The sequence below is a fragment of the Pantherophis guttatus genome, chromosome 14 (assembly GCF_059756535.1).
Source record: "Pantherophis guttatus breed Tessera chromosome 14, ASM5975653v1, whole genome shotgun sequence".
NCBI lineage: Eukaryota > Metazoa > Chordata > Lepidosauria > Squamata > Colubridae > Pantherophis > Pantherophis guttatus.
Window position 1 is genome coordinate 14,320,153 of NC_142076.1, and position 19,232 is coordinate 14,339,384.

The 19,232-nt window shown below is 45.9% G+C and overlaps 1 protein-coding gene and 1 pseudogene across 2 annotated transcripts in view; both read right to left on the reverse strand.

Annotated features, from left to right (window-relative positions):
- APOLTP (apolipoprotein lipid transfer particle homolog) overlaps window positions 1-19,232 on the reverse strand; it is an 86,925-nt gene that overhangs the window by 4,544 nt on the left and 63,149 nt on the right. Inside the window, exons 47-59 of the mRNA XM_087878599.1 lie at window positions 18,875-19,003; window positions 16,942-17,103; window positions 15,151-15,309; window positions 12,594-12,762; window positions 11,571-11,749; window positions 10,569-10,661; window positions 9,442-9,646; window positions 8,343-8,530; window positions 7,506-7,603; window positions 6,213-6,397; window positions 5,040-5,242; window positions 1,651-1,837; window positions 839-948 (exon numbers count right to left, since the gene is read on the reverse strand). Coding sequence (XP_087734725.1) covers window positions 839-948; window positions 1,651-1,837; window positions 5,040-5,242; window positions 6,213-6,397; window positions 7,506-7,603; window positions 8,343-8,530; window positions 9,442-9,646; window positions 10,569-10,661; window positions 11,571-11,749; window positions 12,594-12,762; window positions 15,151-15,309; window positions 16,942-17,103; window positions 18,875-19,003 — 2,067 coding nt within the window. The remainder of the gene's footprint in view (window positions 1-838; window positions 949-1,650; window positions 1,838-5,039; window positions 5,243-6,212; window positions 6,398-7,505; window positions 7,604-8,342; window positions 8,531-9,441; window positions 9,647-10,568; window positions 10,662-11,570; window positions 11,750-12,593; window positions 12,763-15,150; window positions 15,310-16,941; window positions 17,104-18,874; window positions 19,004-19,232) is intronic.
- LOC148112105 (cystatin-2 pseudogene) lies at window positions 3,211-3,910 on the reverse strand (annotated as a pseudogene). Its single transcript, XR_015729836.1, has one exon. The product of XR_015729836.1 is annotated as a cystatin-2 pseudogene (transcript).

The window sequence follows — 19,232 nt, forward strand, 5'->3', positions numbered from 1 at the left end:
TTGCATGTTTTTGAACTGATAGGTGGGCAGGAGCTTGAGCAAATAATTGTTCTGATAATTGTTCTTTCTAAAGAATTGTTCTTTAGAAAGTATACAGCACAAACTTAGTCCCGGCAAACCTCTTTAATTCAAACGGCTGTGAATTATTGTCATTCCCAATCTGAAAGGCTTCTCAAGCAGTCTTTCAGGGGAGTGTTTACAAATACTCACCTTATCTCCCTTGGAATGCTGCCAGAGAACTTATTGCCACACACAGGGCAAGGCCAAACAGAGTCAAAACAGAACTTGTCCAGAGCTTTTACCAACCAGATGAACTAATTGCTTCCTGCAAAAGCTCACGTCCCATCCGCTTCTCTTTTATGTCTTATGGGAGGGGCCAATCATCTCCAAGCCTTACTCCCAAGCCGACCCTGTTTCCTTAATTGTTCTTGTCTTCTGGCAGCTCTGTGCACGCGCACATTGGGAATAGGCTGACACTGTTCTTCTGCCTTGCTGATGTTAGACTCCAGAGACTCCGGAGGCAGCAAAGAACTACCAGATGGCCTAGGCCCCCTCTCTGCCTCCGACTCAGAGCCCTCGTCCGAGCTTCCCCATACTCCAGGATTGGCCCACGTTCCTCCCCAACCACTGTCCGAATCTGCTGCCAGCTCTGCTGGCCACTGGTGGGCCACAACAATAATGGGAACTCACCCCATCATGCGCCGCTTGGGTCTCGAACCCAGGGTTTCTAGCTGACAAGCTTAGCGTCTTTAACCATTGAGCCATCGCACCCCTAGCCCTATCTTATTTCATCTTTCCTTTTAGGCTACTAGGGTTCAGTATTTCCTCTGCTAAATACCTGCCATGCTTGTATGAATTCTGACAAGCTCTTAGCCAGGGAGTGGTCAGGAAGCATCCATTCGTTGCCAGCTTCATTATCATTGGTACCAAAAAGGCCAGCAGACACACCTAGAAAGAACAGGAAAAAAATTGAATCACTGCAGATTACAAAGGTAGCTTTGGCAGAATCAGAGAATGCCCCATACGGTTATATTATTCTAATGTTCCCAGAAGGCTTTTAAGGACACCCATTCATTCTTAACATGAATGCTTTGGTCGCCGTGATGTAAAAAAAGATGTTGAGACTCAAGAAAGAGTGCAGAGAAGAGCAAGAAAGAGGATTAGGGGATTGGAGGCTAAAACATGAAGAATGTTTGCAGGAACTGGGTATGTCTAGTTTAATGAAAAGAAGGACCAGGGGAGACATGATAGCAGTCTTCCAATATCTCAGGGGCTGCCACAAAGAAGAGGGAGTCAAACTATTCTCCAAAGCACCTGAAGGCAGGAGAAGAAGCAATGGGTGGAAACTAATCAAGGAGAGAAGCAACTTCGAACTAAGGAGAAATTTCCTGACAGTCAAAACAATTAATCAGTGGAACAACTTATCTCCAGAAGTTGTAAATGCTGCAGCACTGGAAGTTTTTAAGAAGAGGTTGGATAACCATTTGTCTGAAATTGTATAGGGTTTCCTGCCTAAGCAGGGGGTTGGACTAGAAGACCTCCAAGGTCCCTTCCAACTCTGCTATTCTATTCTATTCTATTCTATTCTATTCTATTCTATTCTATTCTATTCTATTCTATTCTATTCTATTCTGAATGCTTCATACAAACCATGATGCCATCCATCCAAGGTAAAGGTGCAGAAATCGTAATGAAGGTCACAAAAAAACAACGCTCCATCAGCTGTAGCCATTTCAACATGGTTTGTGTCCACCTGGACGATGGTGCCATTTTCTTGGAGAGGGACTTCAAAACTCCCACAGTCCTTCAACAGCGAAGTGTTGTATTGCTTGAAGATCTGTTTGAAAACAATTTTTTAAAAAATTCAGCTTGAGGAGATTGCTTTCAAGATGCTAAACGCAAGCCAGTAGAAATATACAGATAATTTAGGTTACTCTTAACTCTGAGCTGAGTATGTGAGCTGAGTCTCTTTCCCAACCTAAACTGAACTCAACCTAGGATTGATCTAGGTCAGGGGTCTGTAACCTTAAACACTCAAACAGCCATTTGGACCCGTTTCCCACAGAAAAGAAAACACTGGGAGTCACAAAACCCTTCCCATGCCTGACTATTTCTTGAGCAGCCACAAAACTAGCATATGTCGTTGAATTAAATGTTCTGTGTTCTTCTGAAACTTCTCTTTTCTTGGATTTATCCATGGTTGGCCTAGTGGCGGTTGAAAAGCTCACTAAATTGGATGCTGGCGGGTGGTCGCAGATTGGCGGTTGTGACACATATTTTGAGCGACGGAGCTTCAGCAGAGGGGTGAAAGAGCCACATGCGACTCCAGAGCCGCAGGTTGCTGACCCCCTGATCTAGGTGATCCAACCTAGAACTAAGGAAAAATTGGGAGGACAATTAATCAGTGGGATGGCTTGCCTCCCGAAGCTATGGGTGTTTCATCACTGGAGGTTTTCAAGAAGAGATTGGACAGCCTGTTGTGGCTCCGTTACCGGAGCCTGTGTCATTGGCAGGAGAGGACTCCGAGAGTGAAGGGGAGGAGTTGGCAAGGCCTCCCTCTCCAGGACCCTCCTCTCTGGCAATGCCTTCGGTGTCCGCCAAAGGGCAAGAGATAGGGCCAGGGCCAAGCACGTCCACGCAGCCACAGATGGACAGTGATGAGGGTAATGAGTCTTGGCTGGATCCACGCCAGCGTCACAGAGATAAGCGCGCGCAACAGAAGAAAAGGCGTGCCTGAGATTAGGCTGAGTCACTGGACCACGCCCCACAGGATATAAAAGGGAGTGTGGTGGCCAGTCAAACCTTGTGACGAACAAAGCTGAAAGCTTCCACGCCATTCTGCATTGCTTTAAGACTTTGCTGAAGTATCTCTGGACTTAATTTAATTCCGTAATTATTGAGCTGCTTTCCTTTGATGTATCGGAAGTGGGGAGAAGTTATCTCTCCTCTTTGTAAATAATAAACTCTTGGCAGGCAGCCACTAGGTTGTTGCCAAGTTCCGTTATCATAAGGAAAAGGATTTTGCTGGCTGGTTTGGTCTTTAACTCCTGAATGTCTGTTGGTGTGTGTGCGTGGGGTTGGGGACAGAACATAGCCATTGGTCCAGAATGGTATCGAGTCTCTTGTTCAAATGGGGTTGGACTATAAGACTTCCAAGATCCCTTCCAACCCTATTGTTCTATATTCTTTTTTTTTTTTTTTTTTTTAACATTTGACAAGAAAACCTTTAATGTGATTTTTCTCTGCTACGGCACAACCCATGCTTGCAAAATAAGATGACATGTTTATAAAGTATTCTAAAAGGAAAATTACAGGAAAGTACTTGCTTTACAAACGCAGAAGCGTTGCTGAATTAGCGGCAAAAATTCTCACTTGAAAATGTGACTGGATTGTTACTCATTTTAACTAGAGACATAGGATCAGAATAGTAGAAAGCTGACTTGTAGGAAACCAGGTGTGTTTTTAGGCGCAGGTATTTTTTTCCAGGGAAATGATGTTTCTCCAAGGAATATTGTAAACCTCAAAAGTGCAAGTCATTGTCTGTGCCAGTTTAGGTGTGTTATGAAATGCACAATTTTCAAGGTCAGATGCTCCCTTACGGCAAACTGTACGTCCAATCTTAACAGTGAAGTAATACTTAATTCCGCTGACAATCTGTTTTTGGACTTCGACCACTTCGGATACGCGACTGTTATACATATCATTGCTGCCTCTGTTGTATTTGTTCATGGCAAATTCAAGGGCCGTACGGACGTCCGCTTCCTCCGGGGAAGCATTCTCCCGTCCCCCGAGGAGCCTGGTCCCGAGCGCCTGCTTGCAGATACAACTGAGCAAGAGTACGCTACACACCAAAAGCCCTCGCAACAGGGCCATCTTTCCTCCATCTCCTTGTCTATTTGCAGCCTGCCGCCCTCCCTATTGTTCTATATTCTATGTTCTAGGAACCCAAATTCTTGGTTTAATGCTTTGGTTTTTGTTATTATGTTATTATCCAAAATAGAGAAGGACGGATGACATGCATATCACCGGGTTGGAAATATCAAAAAAATAGCTAAAAGCTTGGATGCATTTTTATAGCCAGCTGGTGCCATCGCTGGCTATTGGGGGCAAGACATTGGCCCCCACGGAGAGGGCGCATAACTTGGGTGTCCTCCTGGATGCACGGCTGTCTTTAGAAGAGCATATGACGGCCGTGGCCAGGGGGGCTTTCTATCAGGTTCGCCTGATACGCCAGTTGCGCCCCTTTCTGGATCGGGACTCCTTATGCATGGTCACTCATGCCCTCGTCACTTCCCGCCTGGACTACTGCAATGCTCTCTACATGGGGCTCTCCTTGAGGAGCACCCGGAGGCTCCAACTGGTGCAGAATGCAGCCGCGCGGGTACTTATGGGGGCGACATGGCGCTCCCATGTAACACCTCTCCTGCGCGAGCTGCATTGGCTTCCAGTGGTCTTCCGGGTGCGCTTCAAGGTACTGGTTCTCATCTTCAAAGCACTCCATGGCTTAGGGCCCAGTTATTTACGAGACCACCTTCTGCCACCGATAACCTCCCACTGGCCAATATGCTCCCACAGAGAGGGTCTCCTCAGGGTGCCGTCGGTCAGGCAATGTCAACTGGCGACCCCCCGGGGAAGAGCCTTCTCTGTGGGGGCACCCGCCCTGTGGAATGAGCTACCCCCAGGGATACGACCGATCCAGGACCTCAGAACCTTTCGCCGGGCTCTGAAAACATTCCTATTTCGGCAAGCCGGGCTGGCTTAAAAATTTTTATTGGTGAATTTTATGGGTAAGGGGTTTTAAATTGGGGAAAGCCATTGGATTTAATTTTGTTTTAAATGTATTTTAATGTTTATATTGTATGTTTTTTAATCTTGGCTGTTCACCGCCCCGAGTCCTTCGGGAGAGGGAGCGGTATAAAAATTTTAAAAATAAATAAATAAATAAAAATAAACAATTAACTTTAGCATCTCCATCGATCCATTTTGCTTTTGCCTGGACTGATAACAGCTAAAAGTTTAACTCAAGTTCCAATTTTTACCTTCTGTTCAGGATAAATGATGACAACTCTTTTCTTCATGTTGAGGTATAGAGACCTGTCCGCACCACTGCTCTGGTTTAGGATGACAGTAAAGGCATTCTGGGAGAAATCTTTGGCCAGCAGCAAACTGCAGTTGGAGGTCAAGCTGTACATTTTCCCATCAAATGTCCATAGATGCTTGGTACCCATCAATAAGGCTTGATCTGGGTGGGGTGCAAACATAACATCATGCAGTTACTTCAAGGGTGTCCAATCTTGGCCACTTTAAGACCTGTGGACTTCAACTCCCAGGATTCCTCAGCCAGCATGGCTGTTTTCTCAGAAAAAGATCAGACTTTGGGCCATCCCGATTAAACCATAATATTATTCTGTAATATGGCATTGAAATCAGATTCTACCCTAACGGTCTTTCAGACAAGTCTTCGCTGTCTAGAAGCCATCTAGATGCTTTCATCCTTCAACTGTGGAATGGAAGAGTTTATAATTTAGAACAGGGGTGTCCAATCTTAGCCATTTTAAGACCTGTGGACTTCAACTCCCAGAATTGAGGTTGGGGAATTCTAGGGGTTGAAGTCTATAGGCCTTAAAGGGGCCAAGGTTGGACACCCCTGAGTTACTTATTGGTCTTGTAGAGCTCCTTGTGGTGAGGAAGACCTCTTCAGTGGGGGGTGGGGGGGCAGTGGTGAAATCCAAATTTTTTTACTACCACTTCTGTGGGCATGGCTTGGTGGGCGTGGTGTGACTTGATGGGTGTGGCTTGGTGGGCATGGCAGAGGAAGGATACTGCAAAATCTCCATTCCCTCCCCACTCCAGGGGAAGGACACTGCAAAATCTCCATTCCCTCCCCATTCCAGGGGAAGGACACTGCAAAATCTCCATTCCCTCCCCACTCCAGGGGAAGGACACTGCAAAATCTCCATTCCCACCCCACTCTGGGGCCAGCCAGAGGTGGTATTTGCCAGTTCTCCAAACTACTCAAAATTTCCACTACCCGTTCTCCAGAACCTGTCAGAACCTGCTGGATTTCACCCATGGAGTGGCGGGGAATACACAACCACCATGTAACAAACAAACAAATAAAGAAACATACAAACACTAGATCCATCCTCATCATCTTTCAAGAGCTGTAAAAGAAGCAGAGGGATCAAAATGAAAGGGCTCCGAGAACTTACGTTCAAAAGGGCTCTCCATGATGGCGCGCTTGAATTTGTAATATTCTGCAGCCAGATTGATGTGATATAGGCCTCGAAGGGGCTTTATGACTTTCTCTTCAATGACGCGGTTTGTAAGGTTGAACAAATCTAATGTGGCCTCTCCTTTGGGCACCACAGGCAAACTCAATGCCACAGAACAGTTCCTGCGAGGAATCCACATGGATGACTTGAAGCAACTTTGGAAATGCATCGATAAAACTCAAGAGCCTGCGGAACTCATGATAGGTAGTCCTTGATTTACAACCACAACTGAGCCCATAAGTCCATTGCTAAGCGAGGCAGTTGTGAAGTGAGTTTGGCTCCATTTTACAATCTTTCCTGCCGTAGTTGTTAAGTGACTCACCCAGGGGTAAAATGCTACTGGTTCGCTCCGGTTTGGACAAACCAGTAGTGATAAAAACTACAGGTTCAGGCGAACCGGTAGTTTAAAAAAGCTACTGGTTCCTCTGAACCGGTATTTCCGACGATCAGCTGTGCTGCGCGGTTTAGCTTTGCTAAGAAAGCGGGAAATCCTGTTTTCTAACAAAGCTAAATCGCGTGCCACAGCTGATCCCCCCTCACTGTTCTACTTACCTTCCCAAGCCTCCTTTTGGCGTGTACTGCACATGTGTGCATGCAGCACACACCAAAAGAAGGCTTGGGAAGGTAAATAGAACAGTGAGGGGGGGAAAATCAGCTGTGCAGCGCGGTTTAACTTTGCTAGAAAGCAGGAAATCCTGCTTTTTAGCGAAGCTAAATAGCGCGCCACAGCTGATCCCCCCCTCGCTTCAACTTACCTTTCCAAGCCTCCTTTTGGTGCGTACTGCACATGTGCGTACATGCTTAGTGTGTACTTTGGGAAGTCCAGAAACAGGCCTGTTTACAGCCTCCAGAGAGCCTCCGGAGCCTGGGAAGGCCATTTTTGCACGCCCGGAGGCTTGTGGAAAGTCTCCAGAGCCCAGAGAGGGCAAAAACGCCCCCCCCCCCCGTCGTGGTGCAAGAGGCTAACTAGGCCATGCCCACCATGGCCATGCCCACCCAGCAACCGGGCAGAGAACCCCTTGCTAAAATTTTTGAAGCCCAGCCCTGGACATGATCCATCATAAATAAGTTGGTTGTAAGTTGAGGACTACCTCTAGAAGCCTTTTAGAGTAGAGTGAAGGTAGTCTTCAGCGTACAACCACAGTTGCGACAGAACTGGAGGAGAAACAAGGAGGAGACAGCCATGTAACAAGAAGTCATAAAAGAGAACAAAAATCCACCATGTGCTACCTGGCTGAGAATCTGTACAGATTCGATATAGATTTTTGGAGCCTGCTCAACATTCGGGATAATTTGGCTTCTGCCCAGTTTAGTATCTGTTGAGTTGCCTGTTATCAAGATAAAATAATAATCAGGTTTAGATTTTATTATTAAAACGGAATTAAGCATTTGAATGCCAAATGAGCATATATTTATTTACCCATTATATTTTAAATCCAGTGCGGTTGTGCAAACTCTCCGCGGTTTACAAGTAAAACAGCTATCAGGAAACTGATTTTATTTTATTTGTGGAAAGCCATATATAACAGGAAGTGGGAGATTTTACGCACAAGATCCTGCCAAGCACATGGAAGTATTCGCCCCCGGTGTTCTCTTTGAGAGGATCAAGGGAACATCCATGCAGCCCAGGGGTGAAATTCAGCCAGTTCTATCCGGTTCGGGCAAACTGGTAGCGGCAGCTGCGGGAGACTCTGCCCACCCACACGGACATTATGACGTCAGTTTTTTGCGACGATTTTAAGCCTCTGCGCATGCCAGGGGTGGTTTCTACTTACCTTTACTACCGGTTCGCACACGCTTGCTTCCTGATGATGTCAGGGTCAGTGGGCGGAGCCTCCCGCCAGTTTCACTACCGGTTCTATAGAACCGGTCCGAACTGGGGGCAACCCACCACTGGCGCAATGGCAAAAGGCTTTGCCCATGTGCGGACGACGGCATACACGAGCAAAGCGAGCGCACACACATTTGCGAACCGGTAGGGAAGGTAAGTGAATTTCACCCCTGATGCAGCCTGTTAAGAAAAGTCCTACAAGGAACTGTGTACAAGGCAAAGTATATAATACCAACCATATCAAAGCCAGTTTTCAGGGATCTCAACGCAACCTGGATGGGTTCCATCAGCCATACGTCTTTCACCACAGTGGGTACCAGTGCCTGAAGCTTCTTTAGATATGCGTCAGTCTTCTGTTGCCAAACTTCATCCAAAGGTTTCAAAGTCACATCATAGTAGGCATCTTTTAGGGTGGTTAGTGGCTCTTGAGTAAGATGTTTTAAAAAGACAGTAAGAACAAAAATATGAAAAGGGTCTATCATGAAGATCTACCACAAAGTCCTATCATCTTGAAAGGATGGTCCCAACCTTTTGGGACACCAGGGACCAGTTTCATGGAGAGAGTTTTTTTTCCGTGGACCACAGTCTTTCAAGATAATTCACAATTACCGACAGGGTGTGTGTTTCAAAACCCATTGCTACCAGTTCGCTCGTGGGCGCTTGCGCACATGCACGCATGCGTGACTCAGCTGAGCATACGCAGTCCGGGCAGGTGGATGGAGCCTCCCGTCACCGCCGCTACTGGTTCACCCGATCCATGGCGAACCGGTAGCAACCCACCACTGATTACCGACCTTTATCAGGCTTGGAGAGTGGCCAGGCCGATATCTTTCAGACGGCCCAATACTTGGCAAGAATGCAGGAATGAACTAATTGTCTCCTGCAAACTCCACTCCCCTTTCGCTCCTCTTTTATTCCCTCTGGGAGGGGCCATTCATTGTCCACCTGTGGCCTTACTCCCGAGTCGACCCTTGTTCTTTAGCTGTTCCCTTCGTCTGGCAACTCTGTGCATGCGCACATTGGGAACAGGCTCCAGCTGTTCACCTGCCTCACTGATGTCGGACTCCAAAGTTAGCTGATAACTGGCATGCAGCTCTGGCCCCCTCTCTGCCTCCGACACAGAGCCCTCATCAGAGCCTTCCTCAGACTCCAGGACTGGCCCATGTTCCTCCCCAACCTCCTCACTGTCCGAATCTGCTGCCAGATCCGCTGGCCTCTGGTGGGCCACAACACTGGGGCTCAAGCATCTTTTATCTGATCATTGCCTTCTTCCTGTCCCTCAAGGCTGCTGTTCCCTCTGTTTTTTACGTCTTTCTTTTGCCCATCTGTGCTTACTTTGCAGCTCCAGCTGGACTTGTTGTAGGATGCTTTGAAACTTCCTCAGGTACATGGGGAGCTGATCCCGTAGGAGTCGCTTAAATCCACTCTGCTCCCACATCTGAGCAGCTTGGCTTGTGGAGCCATGGAGGAGTCGTACCATCTCTTGGGAGGCTTCTAAAGACCAGCCAACAGCATCGTACAGAAATCCAATGTGCCGGATCTATAGTACAAACCATATGAGAAAAAAAAAACCAAAAGTGAATTGATCTCTCTGGCTTTCTGTGTCTCTCTCGCACCCAAAAATGTCTTCAAAAAAAGTCAAACATGCCTGTGAATTTGAGTGGGTTCACAAATCCATTCTTTCATGTTCACCAGGTTATCGGCATTCCTGAATTTAAAATGGTTTTAAAATAGTCCTCACATTTAATGACTATGGTAACATCCTCATGGCAGCTTCATGTCGGCATGTTCCCAAGTGAAGCCAGCTTTGACCCTACGTAATTTGCCCTCCAATTATGACTCTGTTTTCCCCCTTCCCCCCCAGGGTGTGTCATCAATCACATTCGCCAACGGAGCAATTTCGCAGTTTGTAGAGGTCACTCCCCTCCAGCTGCTGTAGATAACCCTGGGATACAGCCTTGAGAGAGATAAGCATGGAATATGCATCTGTCTTTGGCTGCCATGCTGTTTGCCATCCAGCCTGGCCTATGGCAACTCGAGAGCAGGCCAGGGCTGCTTTGCGAGTTGAAACTAACAGACGTAGTTCTGCCAGTGGGCCTAGGGAACCCAGAGTGGGATGAAGCCCATTAAATAGCTGGTATGGGTGTTTGTTGTTGCTGGGATGGGGATGGGGTGGAGTGATATTATTTTATTATTTTTATTTCTTTTATATTGTGTTTTTATTTCCTGTAAGCCGCCTTGAATTGCCTGTGATTAGGTGGCAATGTAAATTTTCCAAAATTTCTCTCTCTGTCTCTCTCTCCCCAGTCTCTCTGTCTCTGTCTCTGTCTGTCTCTGTCTCTGTCTCTGTCTCTCTCCCTCCCCCTCTCTCTGTCTCTCTCTTCCTCCCTCTCTCTCCCCCTCTGTCTCTCTCTCTCTCTCTCTCACACACACACACACAGTCCCTATACCTAATATCTTACCGATTTTCTGAAATCCTGAATATGTTCCTCCAATTTTTTTATTTTTTCCACCAGTCTGTGCCGGAGATCAGAAATAATCTCACCCAATTTTGACTGTAAGAATGAGAAAGACTCTTAGGGTAGTTAATATAGTTTATTAGCTGAAGAGGCAGAGCAGAATAGACATCTCTGGAGTCAAATTGAGGCAACAGGTTGATCTGATTTGGAATAAACATTGATCAGGACATTTTAATGACAATAAATATCACGGCAATTAATGGTCGTTCCAGTGCTAAAGCTAAAAACTGAAACAGTTGGACACTGAGAAAGAAAGAAGATAAGTCTTAAAATTATGGATTTGTCATCACTTATTAGAGTCCCGTGAAGTGCAAGAAGTAGTAATTGATCAGTCCTGAACAAATAAAGATTGACTTGTGAGATGAAGACCGGTAAGCAGGCATTGATATATTTTGAGCATGCAATCCAGACGGATTAAAAAAAACCAACAACTATTCTTGGCAAGATTGAAGGAACTGGAAGAAGGGGAAGACACTGAATAAAATTAAGGAGATATCTGGAATGTTCATCGAAAGTTTTTGAGTTACAACTGAAGATTGATCAAAGTGGCAAGAATTGGACGTACTGTACAATAGTGGCCAAAATTGTGGAAACCTTTTGGGAACCCAAAAAGTTTCAACAATTTTGGCCACTATTGTAAGAGTCACTAAGAGTCAGACTCAACTTAATTGTATCTAACTATACAATTAGTAATTACCGTAATTAAAGATTAATTTGCTTGAGAGAGGCCTTCGCCCAGGGATTTTCTTAAATCTGGGCTCCAGCACCATTACATAAACAGTTGGCCCAAATGGTCAGTTTACCAACCTAATACTCTCGTTGTACCTCTATAACTTCTTACGTTCACTTGCTTTTAAAACTATGTTTGTTTATTGGTTTGCCGTTTCTGAATTTGAATGAGAGACAGAGAGACCAGTTCCTTGTTTGCTAAATGGCATTTCCCACCTCAGTTTTCATGACAAGATCCCAACAGCTGTGGGCCTTCAGATCCAGACTTTGGTTAGATGCTTCCATGGTAAGATGTCCCATTTCTTCACGTCTGTTTACAACCAGGCGGGCGTTGAGTGCAGCATGCTTTTGATCCTTCATACAAGCTGCAAATTCTAGTGCGTCCTCGGAATTTCCTAAGAGGAAAAAAGTGGAAGGCAGAAAGAAAAAGAAAGGAAGGAAGGAAGGAAGGAAGGAAGGAAGGAAGGAAGGAAGGAAGGAGATAGACACAGAGAGGCAGGAAGGAAAAGGCAAGAGAAAGGAAGGAAGGAAAAAGAGGCAGGGAGGCAGGCAGGAAGGAAGAAAGGAACGAACAAACAAACAAATAAAGGAAGGAAAAGGGAGGCAGGAAGGAAGGAAGGAACGAACAACCAAACAAATGAATGAAGGAAAAAGAGGCAGAGAGGCAGGAAGGAAAAGGCAAGGAAGGAAGGAAGGAACAAACAAATGAAGGAAGGAAGGAAAAAGAGGCAGGGAGGCAGGAAGGAAGGAAGAAAGGAAGGAACGAACAAATAAAAGAAGGAAAAAGAGGCAGAGAGGCAGGAAGGAAAAGGCAAGGAAGGAAGGAAAGAAGGAAGGAAGGAAGGAATGAACGAAGGAAGGAAAGAAGAAAGAAAAAAGAGGCAGGGAGGCAGGAAGGAAAAGACAAGGAAGGAAGGAACAAATGAACGAACAAACGAAGGAAGGAAAAAGAGGCAGGGAGGCAGGAAGGAAAAGGCAAGGAACGAAGAAACAAAGGAAAGTAGGAAGGAAGGAATGAAGGAACGAAGGAAGGAAGGAAGGAAAAAGAGGCAGGGAGGCAGGAAGGAAAAGGCAAGGAAGGAAGGAAGGAAGGAAGGAAGAAAGGAAGGAAGGAAGAAAGGAAGGAAGGAAGAAAGGAAGGAAGGAAGGAAGGAAGGAAGGAAAATTTCTGTAGTAACGCAGAAGAGGCAAATTTTGAAAATTCAGGAAGAGGATAGACTCCTGCATTGTCGAATCTACCTTTCAAGTATCCCATGTAATACCGAAGACACTCTTTTCCTTTGATGGCTGTTATTTTCACTTTCTCATTTGGATGATCCATCTTTCCCTCAACGAAGACTTGGCTTTGATCAGCTGAAGAGGTCACACAGGCCTTCACATCCATCCAAGTAGCCTCGGAGCCTTTTAGCTAGGCGAGACACATATAGACACTGAGCAAAAGAGTTATTCTGAAACAGCATTTCATTTCAAGTTCCAGAATGTCTCACCACTTCTCTACTTTCTCAGAAGCTTCGGGAAAAGTTTAGGAACATGACTTGGGCAGAAAGCATTGTGGACATCCTGAGTTCCCGTTCCCGCTTTCAGGATAACTTTGGTTTTACAAAAATCGAGAGTGGATGATGGATCTCATAACACGGGTAAAAAGGTAAAGGTTCCCCTCGCACATATATGCTAGTCATTCCTGACTCTAGGGGGTGGTGCTCATCTCCGTTTCAAAGCTGAAGAGCCAGTGCTGTCCGAAGACGTCTCCGTGGTCATGTTTTTTTTGTTTTTGTTTTTTATTTGATTTATATGCCGCCCTTCTCCGGAGACTCAGGGCGGTTTACAATGCGTTAAGCAATAGCCTTCATACTTTTGTATATTTATACAAAGTCATCTTATTGCCCCCACAAACTGGGTCCTCATTTCACCTATCTTAGAAAGGATGGAGGGCTGAGTCAACCTTGAGCCTTGGCGAGATTCGAACCCTGCAGTAATTGCAGGCAGCTGGTCTTAATAACCAGCTTAATAACAGGGTGCCTTAAACCCCTGTACTACCAAGGCTGTACTACCATGTGGCCGGCATGACTCAATGCCAAAGGCGCACAGAACGCTGTTCCCTTCCCACCAAAGGTGGTCCCTATTTTTCTATTTGCATTTTTTTTTACCTGCTTTCGAACTGCTAGGTTGGCTGGGACAAGGAATAGGAGCTCACCCCATTATGCGGCACTAGGGATTCGAACCGCTGAACTGCCGACCTTTCAATCAACAAGCTCAGCGTCTAAGTCACTGAGCCACCGCGTCCCATTATAACAAGGGTATCATGGCTCAAATGGATTGTAGATTCTCCTCTTGCTGTAAGCCCGTAAATATCCCAGTCATGAGATGGCAGTATATACTCACAAGTTGAAAATAAGAACGATGGTGCGCAATTTAGGTATGGTAAAAAGATGTTTCAGGCAGCTATAGCCAAACTCCTGATAGTTGTATTTCTCTTGGGACGGGTCTTTTGCAGTGAAAAATCATTTGGAACAAGATGCATTAATATATCCTCACTTCTTTCCCCCAAAACGTAAGAGATCTCCTATCAAAACGTCATTCTGCTACCCTGTTTCCCCCAAAATAAGACATCTCCTGATAATAATAATAATTATAATGATAATAAGACTGTCTACTGTAGATCTCACCCCATTCCTAAGAGGTCTGTAAGGGGCGTGCATAAGCGCACAGCGTGCCTTCCGTCCCTGTCCTAATGTTTTCTTTTATTCGTATCCTTTTCATGTATTTATAATTACACTTGTAACTGTCATAAAATACATACTTGACTAAATAAATAAATACGGCCAATCGGGCTTTTGAGAGCATGGCAGTAAGGCCAAGTGCTTATTTCAGGGTTCAAAAAAAAAATATAAGACAGGGTTTTATTTTTGGGGAAACACAGTATATTCCTGCTAAGTTTCCCCACTAGAGGTAGTCCTCAATTTACAACCAGCCCAAAATTTCTCTTCCTAAGTGAGACATTTATTGAGTTTTGCCCCATTTTACGGCCTTACAGCTATGGTTGTTAAGGGAATCACTGCAGCTGTTAAGTGAGTAACCCAGTTGTTAAATGAATCTGGCTTCCCCATTGACTTGGCTTGTCAGAAGGTTGCAAAAATGACCCCAATGTTGTTTTTTTACAACAATGGATGTTAATTAACTGCATTAACAGCCGCCAAGAATACAAAGACTAATACTGAAAGCTTACTGTGGTTGGCAGAATGCCCAGAAGCAATTTGCAGGAAGCTGATAAGATAAGCAAGACAAGACACGAAGATATGTGAACGGAGTTGTTCCCTGCAAATTGCTTCAGTCGACGTTCCTCCTTAAAAAGGCTAAGGGAGTGGCCAATTAGCCCCAAGCCTTACTCTCGAGGAGACCTCCTTTTGAGGAACCATTCCTGCCTTTTGGCAGCTCTGCGCGCCCGTGCATCGAGAAGAGGCTCCTCCTCTTCGTCCTCTTCACTTATGGGAGCTTCTGGAGGTTCTGAAGGCCCTGGCTGAATCCCTGCCCCTGGCACCACATCTTCTCCAGCCTCCTCATTGTCCGACTCGAGTGCCAGCTGCACAGGCTGCTGGCGTAGCACCACACCAGCCTCCTTGTTGTTGGAATCAGCTACTAGCTGCACCGGCTGCTGACGGGCCAGAACAGCCACCCCCTTTCTTCCTCTAGTCGCTTTCTGGGACCATCCAAGGTAGGAAAACAGCATAAGTTCAAAATAATAAAAAAAGAAGCAGAGAGATGAAGTATTTCCCCTTATTAGTGACCCCCAGCTCACTGAAAATTCCGCCGAATAGTTCCTCGTTTCCAGCTTGCTGTTGTTCTGTAAAGCCACCGTAATCGTCCCTTCATTGTTTCCTCCAAGGCTGATTTTCCCTTCGGATCGGAAGACGGTGTCTCCCTGGCTGAGCTGGAGTTTGCCAGAAAGAGCCATTGCCTAGAGGAGAGGAAGCAAATAGGGTCAGGGATGGTCAGTTTTCAGAAAAAATAATGGACAACGGGAAAGCTGTAGGTCAGAATCAGGAATACATTTAGAAGTACTAATAAAGGAGAATATTTGTAGCTCAGAGTTGAGAAGAGGGGTCCTTGGTGCTCTCTGAGCTTGGTTGCTTTCTTGCAGACGTTTCATGACCCAAATAGCTAACATCATCAGTGCTAGAAGGGAATGGGGTTTGCAGAGAGGAGGAGGAGGAGGAGGAGGAGGAGGAGGAGGAGGAGGAGGAGGAGGAGGAGGAGGAGGAGGAGGAGGAGGAGGAGGAGGAGGAGGATAATCTGTGGAGTCTTTGGTGTTTTCTGAGCTTTATTGTTTTATTGCAGATGTTTCATGACCGAACTAGGGAACATTATCAATGCTAGAACAGAATGGGGTTGGCAGAGAGGAGGAGGAGGAGGAGGAGGAGGAGGAGGAGGAGGAGGAGGAGGAGGAGGAGGAGGAGGAGGAGGAGGAGGAGGAGGATGATAATCTGTGGAATCCTTTGTGCTCTCTGAGCTTGATTGTTTTCTTGAAGACATTTCATGACCCAACTAGGGAACATCATCAATGGTAGAAGGGAGTGGTGTTTTGTGGAGGGAGGAGGAGGAAGAGGAGGGAAGGAGGAGGAAGAAGAAAGGGAGGAGGACTGTGGGGTCTTTGTTGCTCTCTGAGCTTGGTGGTTTTCTTGCAGATGTTTCATGACCCAACTAGGGAACATCATCAATGCTAGAACAGAATGGGGTTGGCAGAGAGGAGGAGGAGGAGGAGGAGGAGGAGGAGGAGGAGGAGGAGGAGGAGGAGGAAGGAGGAGGAGGAGGATAATCTGTGGAATCCTTTGTGCTCTCTGAGCTTGATTGTTTTCTTGCAGACATTTCATGACCCAACTAGGGAACATCATCAATGGTAGAAGGGAGTGGTGTTTTGTGGAGGGAGGAGGAGGAAGAGGAGGGAAGGAGGAGGAAGAAGAAAGGAAGGAGGACTGTGGGGTCTTTGTCGCTCTCTGAGCTTGGTTGTTTTCTTGCAGATGTTTCATGACCCAACTAGGGAACATCATCAATGCTAGACGGGAATGGAGTTGGCAGAGAAGAGGAGAAGGAGGAGGAGGAGGAGGAGGAGGAGGAGGAGGAGGAGGAGAATATGTGGAGTCTTTGGTGTTCTCTGAGCTTGATTGTTTTCTTGAAGACATTTCATGACTGAACTAGGGAACATCATCAATGTTAGATGGGAATGGGGTTGGCAGAGAGGAGGAGGAGGAGGAGGAGGAGGAGGAGGAGGAGGAGGAGGAGGAAGAGGAGGAGGAGGAGGAGAATGACTGTGGGGTCCTTGGGGCTCTCTGAGCTTTTTTTTTTTTTTGATTTATATGCCGCCCTTCTCCAGAGACTCAGGGCGGCTTACAATGCGTTAAGCTTGATTGTTTTCTTGCAAACGTTTCATTACCAAACTAGGGAACATCATCACTGTTGGTAAGGGAATAGGGTTACTAGTAATCAGACGTCTCCAAGAAAACAACCAAGCTTAGAGAGCCCCAAGGACCCCACACATTCAGACGTTACTAAAATAGTTTCTGTTTGAAAACCCTTCCAAACCATCCCTCACATTTGGGAGCTCACACATCCAGAGTCTCGTGTTGTAATTCAGCCAAGCTGCATAGTCCGTTTCAACTTCTCCCAGAATACGCTGATGGGAACACGAGATCCTCAAGAGGTTCTTTAATGTAGCTTCTACCGTTATTTTATCCCGATGCAACACTCGGTTTGTCTGCATTAAAAGAAAAGAAAGAGGCAGAAATATAATTGTGGCACATATGGAGAAAACAAAAAAGACCTACATTGTTATGTGTTGTTTTTTTTCTTTCCATAAATGTTTAATACAATAATTAAAATTATTGCAACGGCGGCCCAGAATCACATCTTAGCACAATTCACATACAGAGTGAACACACTTGTTCTGTTCCACTCCGTTATTGTTCCCCTGTCCTTTAAAATTCAAAGCATGGAACCTAGAAAGTGTATTTTTCGTCATTGTACTTAACTACAATCACTTAGTTAATTTGAGTTAAGACTTCTCTGGAAGAGTCCCAAAGACACAGAATGAGTTCCATCTTGGAATGGGAACTTAATTGAATCAATTATCTCAGAGAAATGTTACGGTAGGTAGGGAGATAATCTCTCCTGGCACATTTACGAAAACATTGTAATCCAATCTTAATTTCACATAATGAAAAGCCCAACTATTAGGTTGCCACTTGTCTTGGGTGAAAGTGCCTTTTCTTGTGTTGGCAAGTTGGACGCTGCAGGTCCCATGATATGCATTGATTCCCCAAATCTCCACCGTTCAGCAAAACATTGTGTGAAAAACACACCAAGAGGACCGCTGATGTAATTTCATGAGATGTTGACATTTCATTAGAGTTGTTCTGTCACCGTCTCACACACGCACCCCCACAGACAGGCAACAGTTAAAGAACTCAGCCGACAACAGTTTATCCGGTATCAGAATTGGCAGCAACTAGTGGCTGGCTGCCAGGTATTCTTTACTCATGAGGGGGGAGTTTCTCCCTTCGTCCGGGAACAAAGCCAATACACAATAATCAACAAAGTCCAGTAAATACAAAGAAGGTCGTCCGATATCCGTTTTTTGCTGAACTGGCCACGACACCCTCTTTTATACCCTGCGGAGTGTGGTCCAGTGACTCAGCCTAATCCCTGGCACGCCTCTTCCTCTCCTGCGCGCGCTTATCTCTGCGACGCTGGTGAGGATCCAGCCAAGACTCATCATCATCATCATCATTACTGTCCACCTGCGGCTGCGTGGAAGTGCTTGGCCCCGGCCCTATCTCTTGCCCTTCGGAAGACACTGGAGGCATTGCCAGAGAGGAGGGTCCTGGAGAGGAAGGCCTTGCCAACTCCTCTCCTTCACTCTCGGAGTCCTCTCCTGCCGATAACACAGGCTCAGGTAACGGAGCCACAACAAGAGTTTATTGACGCTTGTGAGCCTGGGGAGGGTGAAAACACCCCCCACCGTGGTGCAGGAGGCCGAGTAGGCCACACCCACCATGGCCACGCCCACCCAGCAACTGGGCAGAGAACCGTTTGCTAAAATTTTGAATCCCACCCCTGCAGCTGTCTATTTACATCTCTGAATCTTTGTGAGAGACCTACCATCGAGCACTTTGTGTTCAAAGAAGTGCAAAATCCTGCCCTCAACAGGCAGGGAGACTTTTTTTTTTTTTAATTTGATTTATATGCCGCCCTTCTCCGGAGACTCAGGTGGGCTTACAATGTGTTAAGCAATAGCCTTCATACTTTTGTATATTTTTATACAAAGTCAGCTTATTGCCCCCACAAACTGGGTCCTCATTTCACCTACCTTAGAAAGGATGGAAGGCTGAGTCAACCTTGAGCCTTGGAGAGATTCGAACCAGCAGAAATTGCAGGCATCTGGTGTTAATAACAGGGTGCTTAGACCACTGTACTATCAAGGCTCTTGATAGACTGAAAGTTTGGTGACAAAACCAGCTTCCCTTTACCTCATAGGTCAGATGTTGTACAACTGTCTTGTTATCCCAGGTCAGATCGAGGTGCTGATTCAACATAGCTGCTGTCTGCTTCAGGGATCCACAGGCCCGAAGACTTGCAATTGTTAGGATGTTTTTAAGCTGTCAAAAAAAGAATGTAAAACATTATTTACTTGGAGAACGGCAGTTCCAGAGGTTGGAGGCCACCCCTTGGCTCAGTGGCACCGGAGAAAAAACGATTTTTTCTGGCATGAAGGAATTCTATTTCTCAAGAGTTCTTCTTCTACCTTCCAGGAGTTCCAGGAGAAGAGGACTATTCCTGTGGTCCACCTTAAAGTGAAACCAGTTTAAATTCCTTCTCCATCCTGAT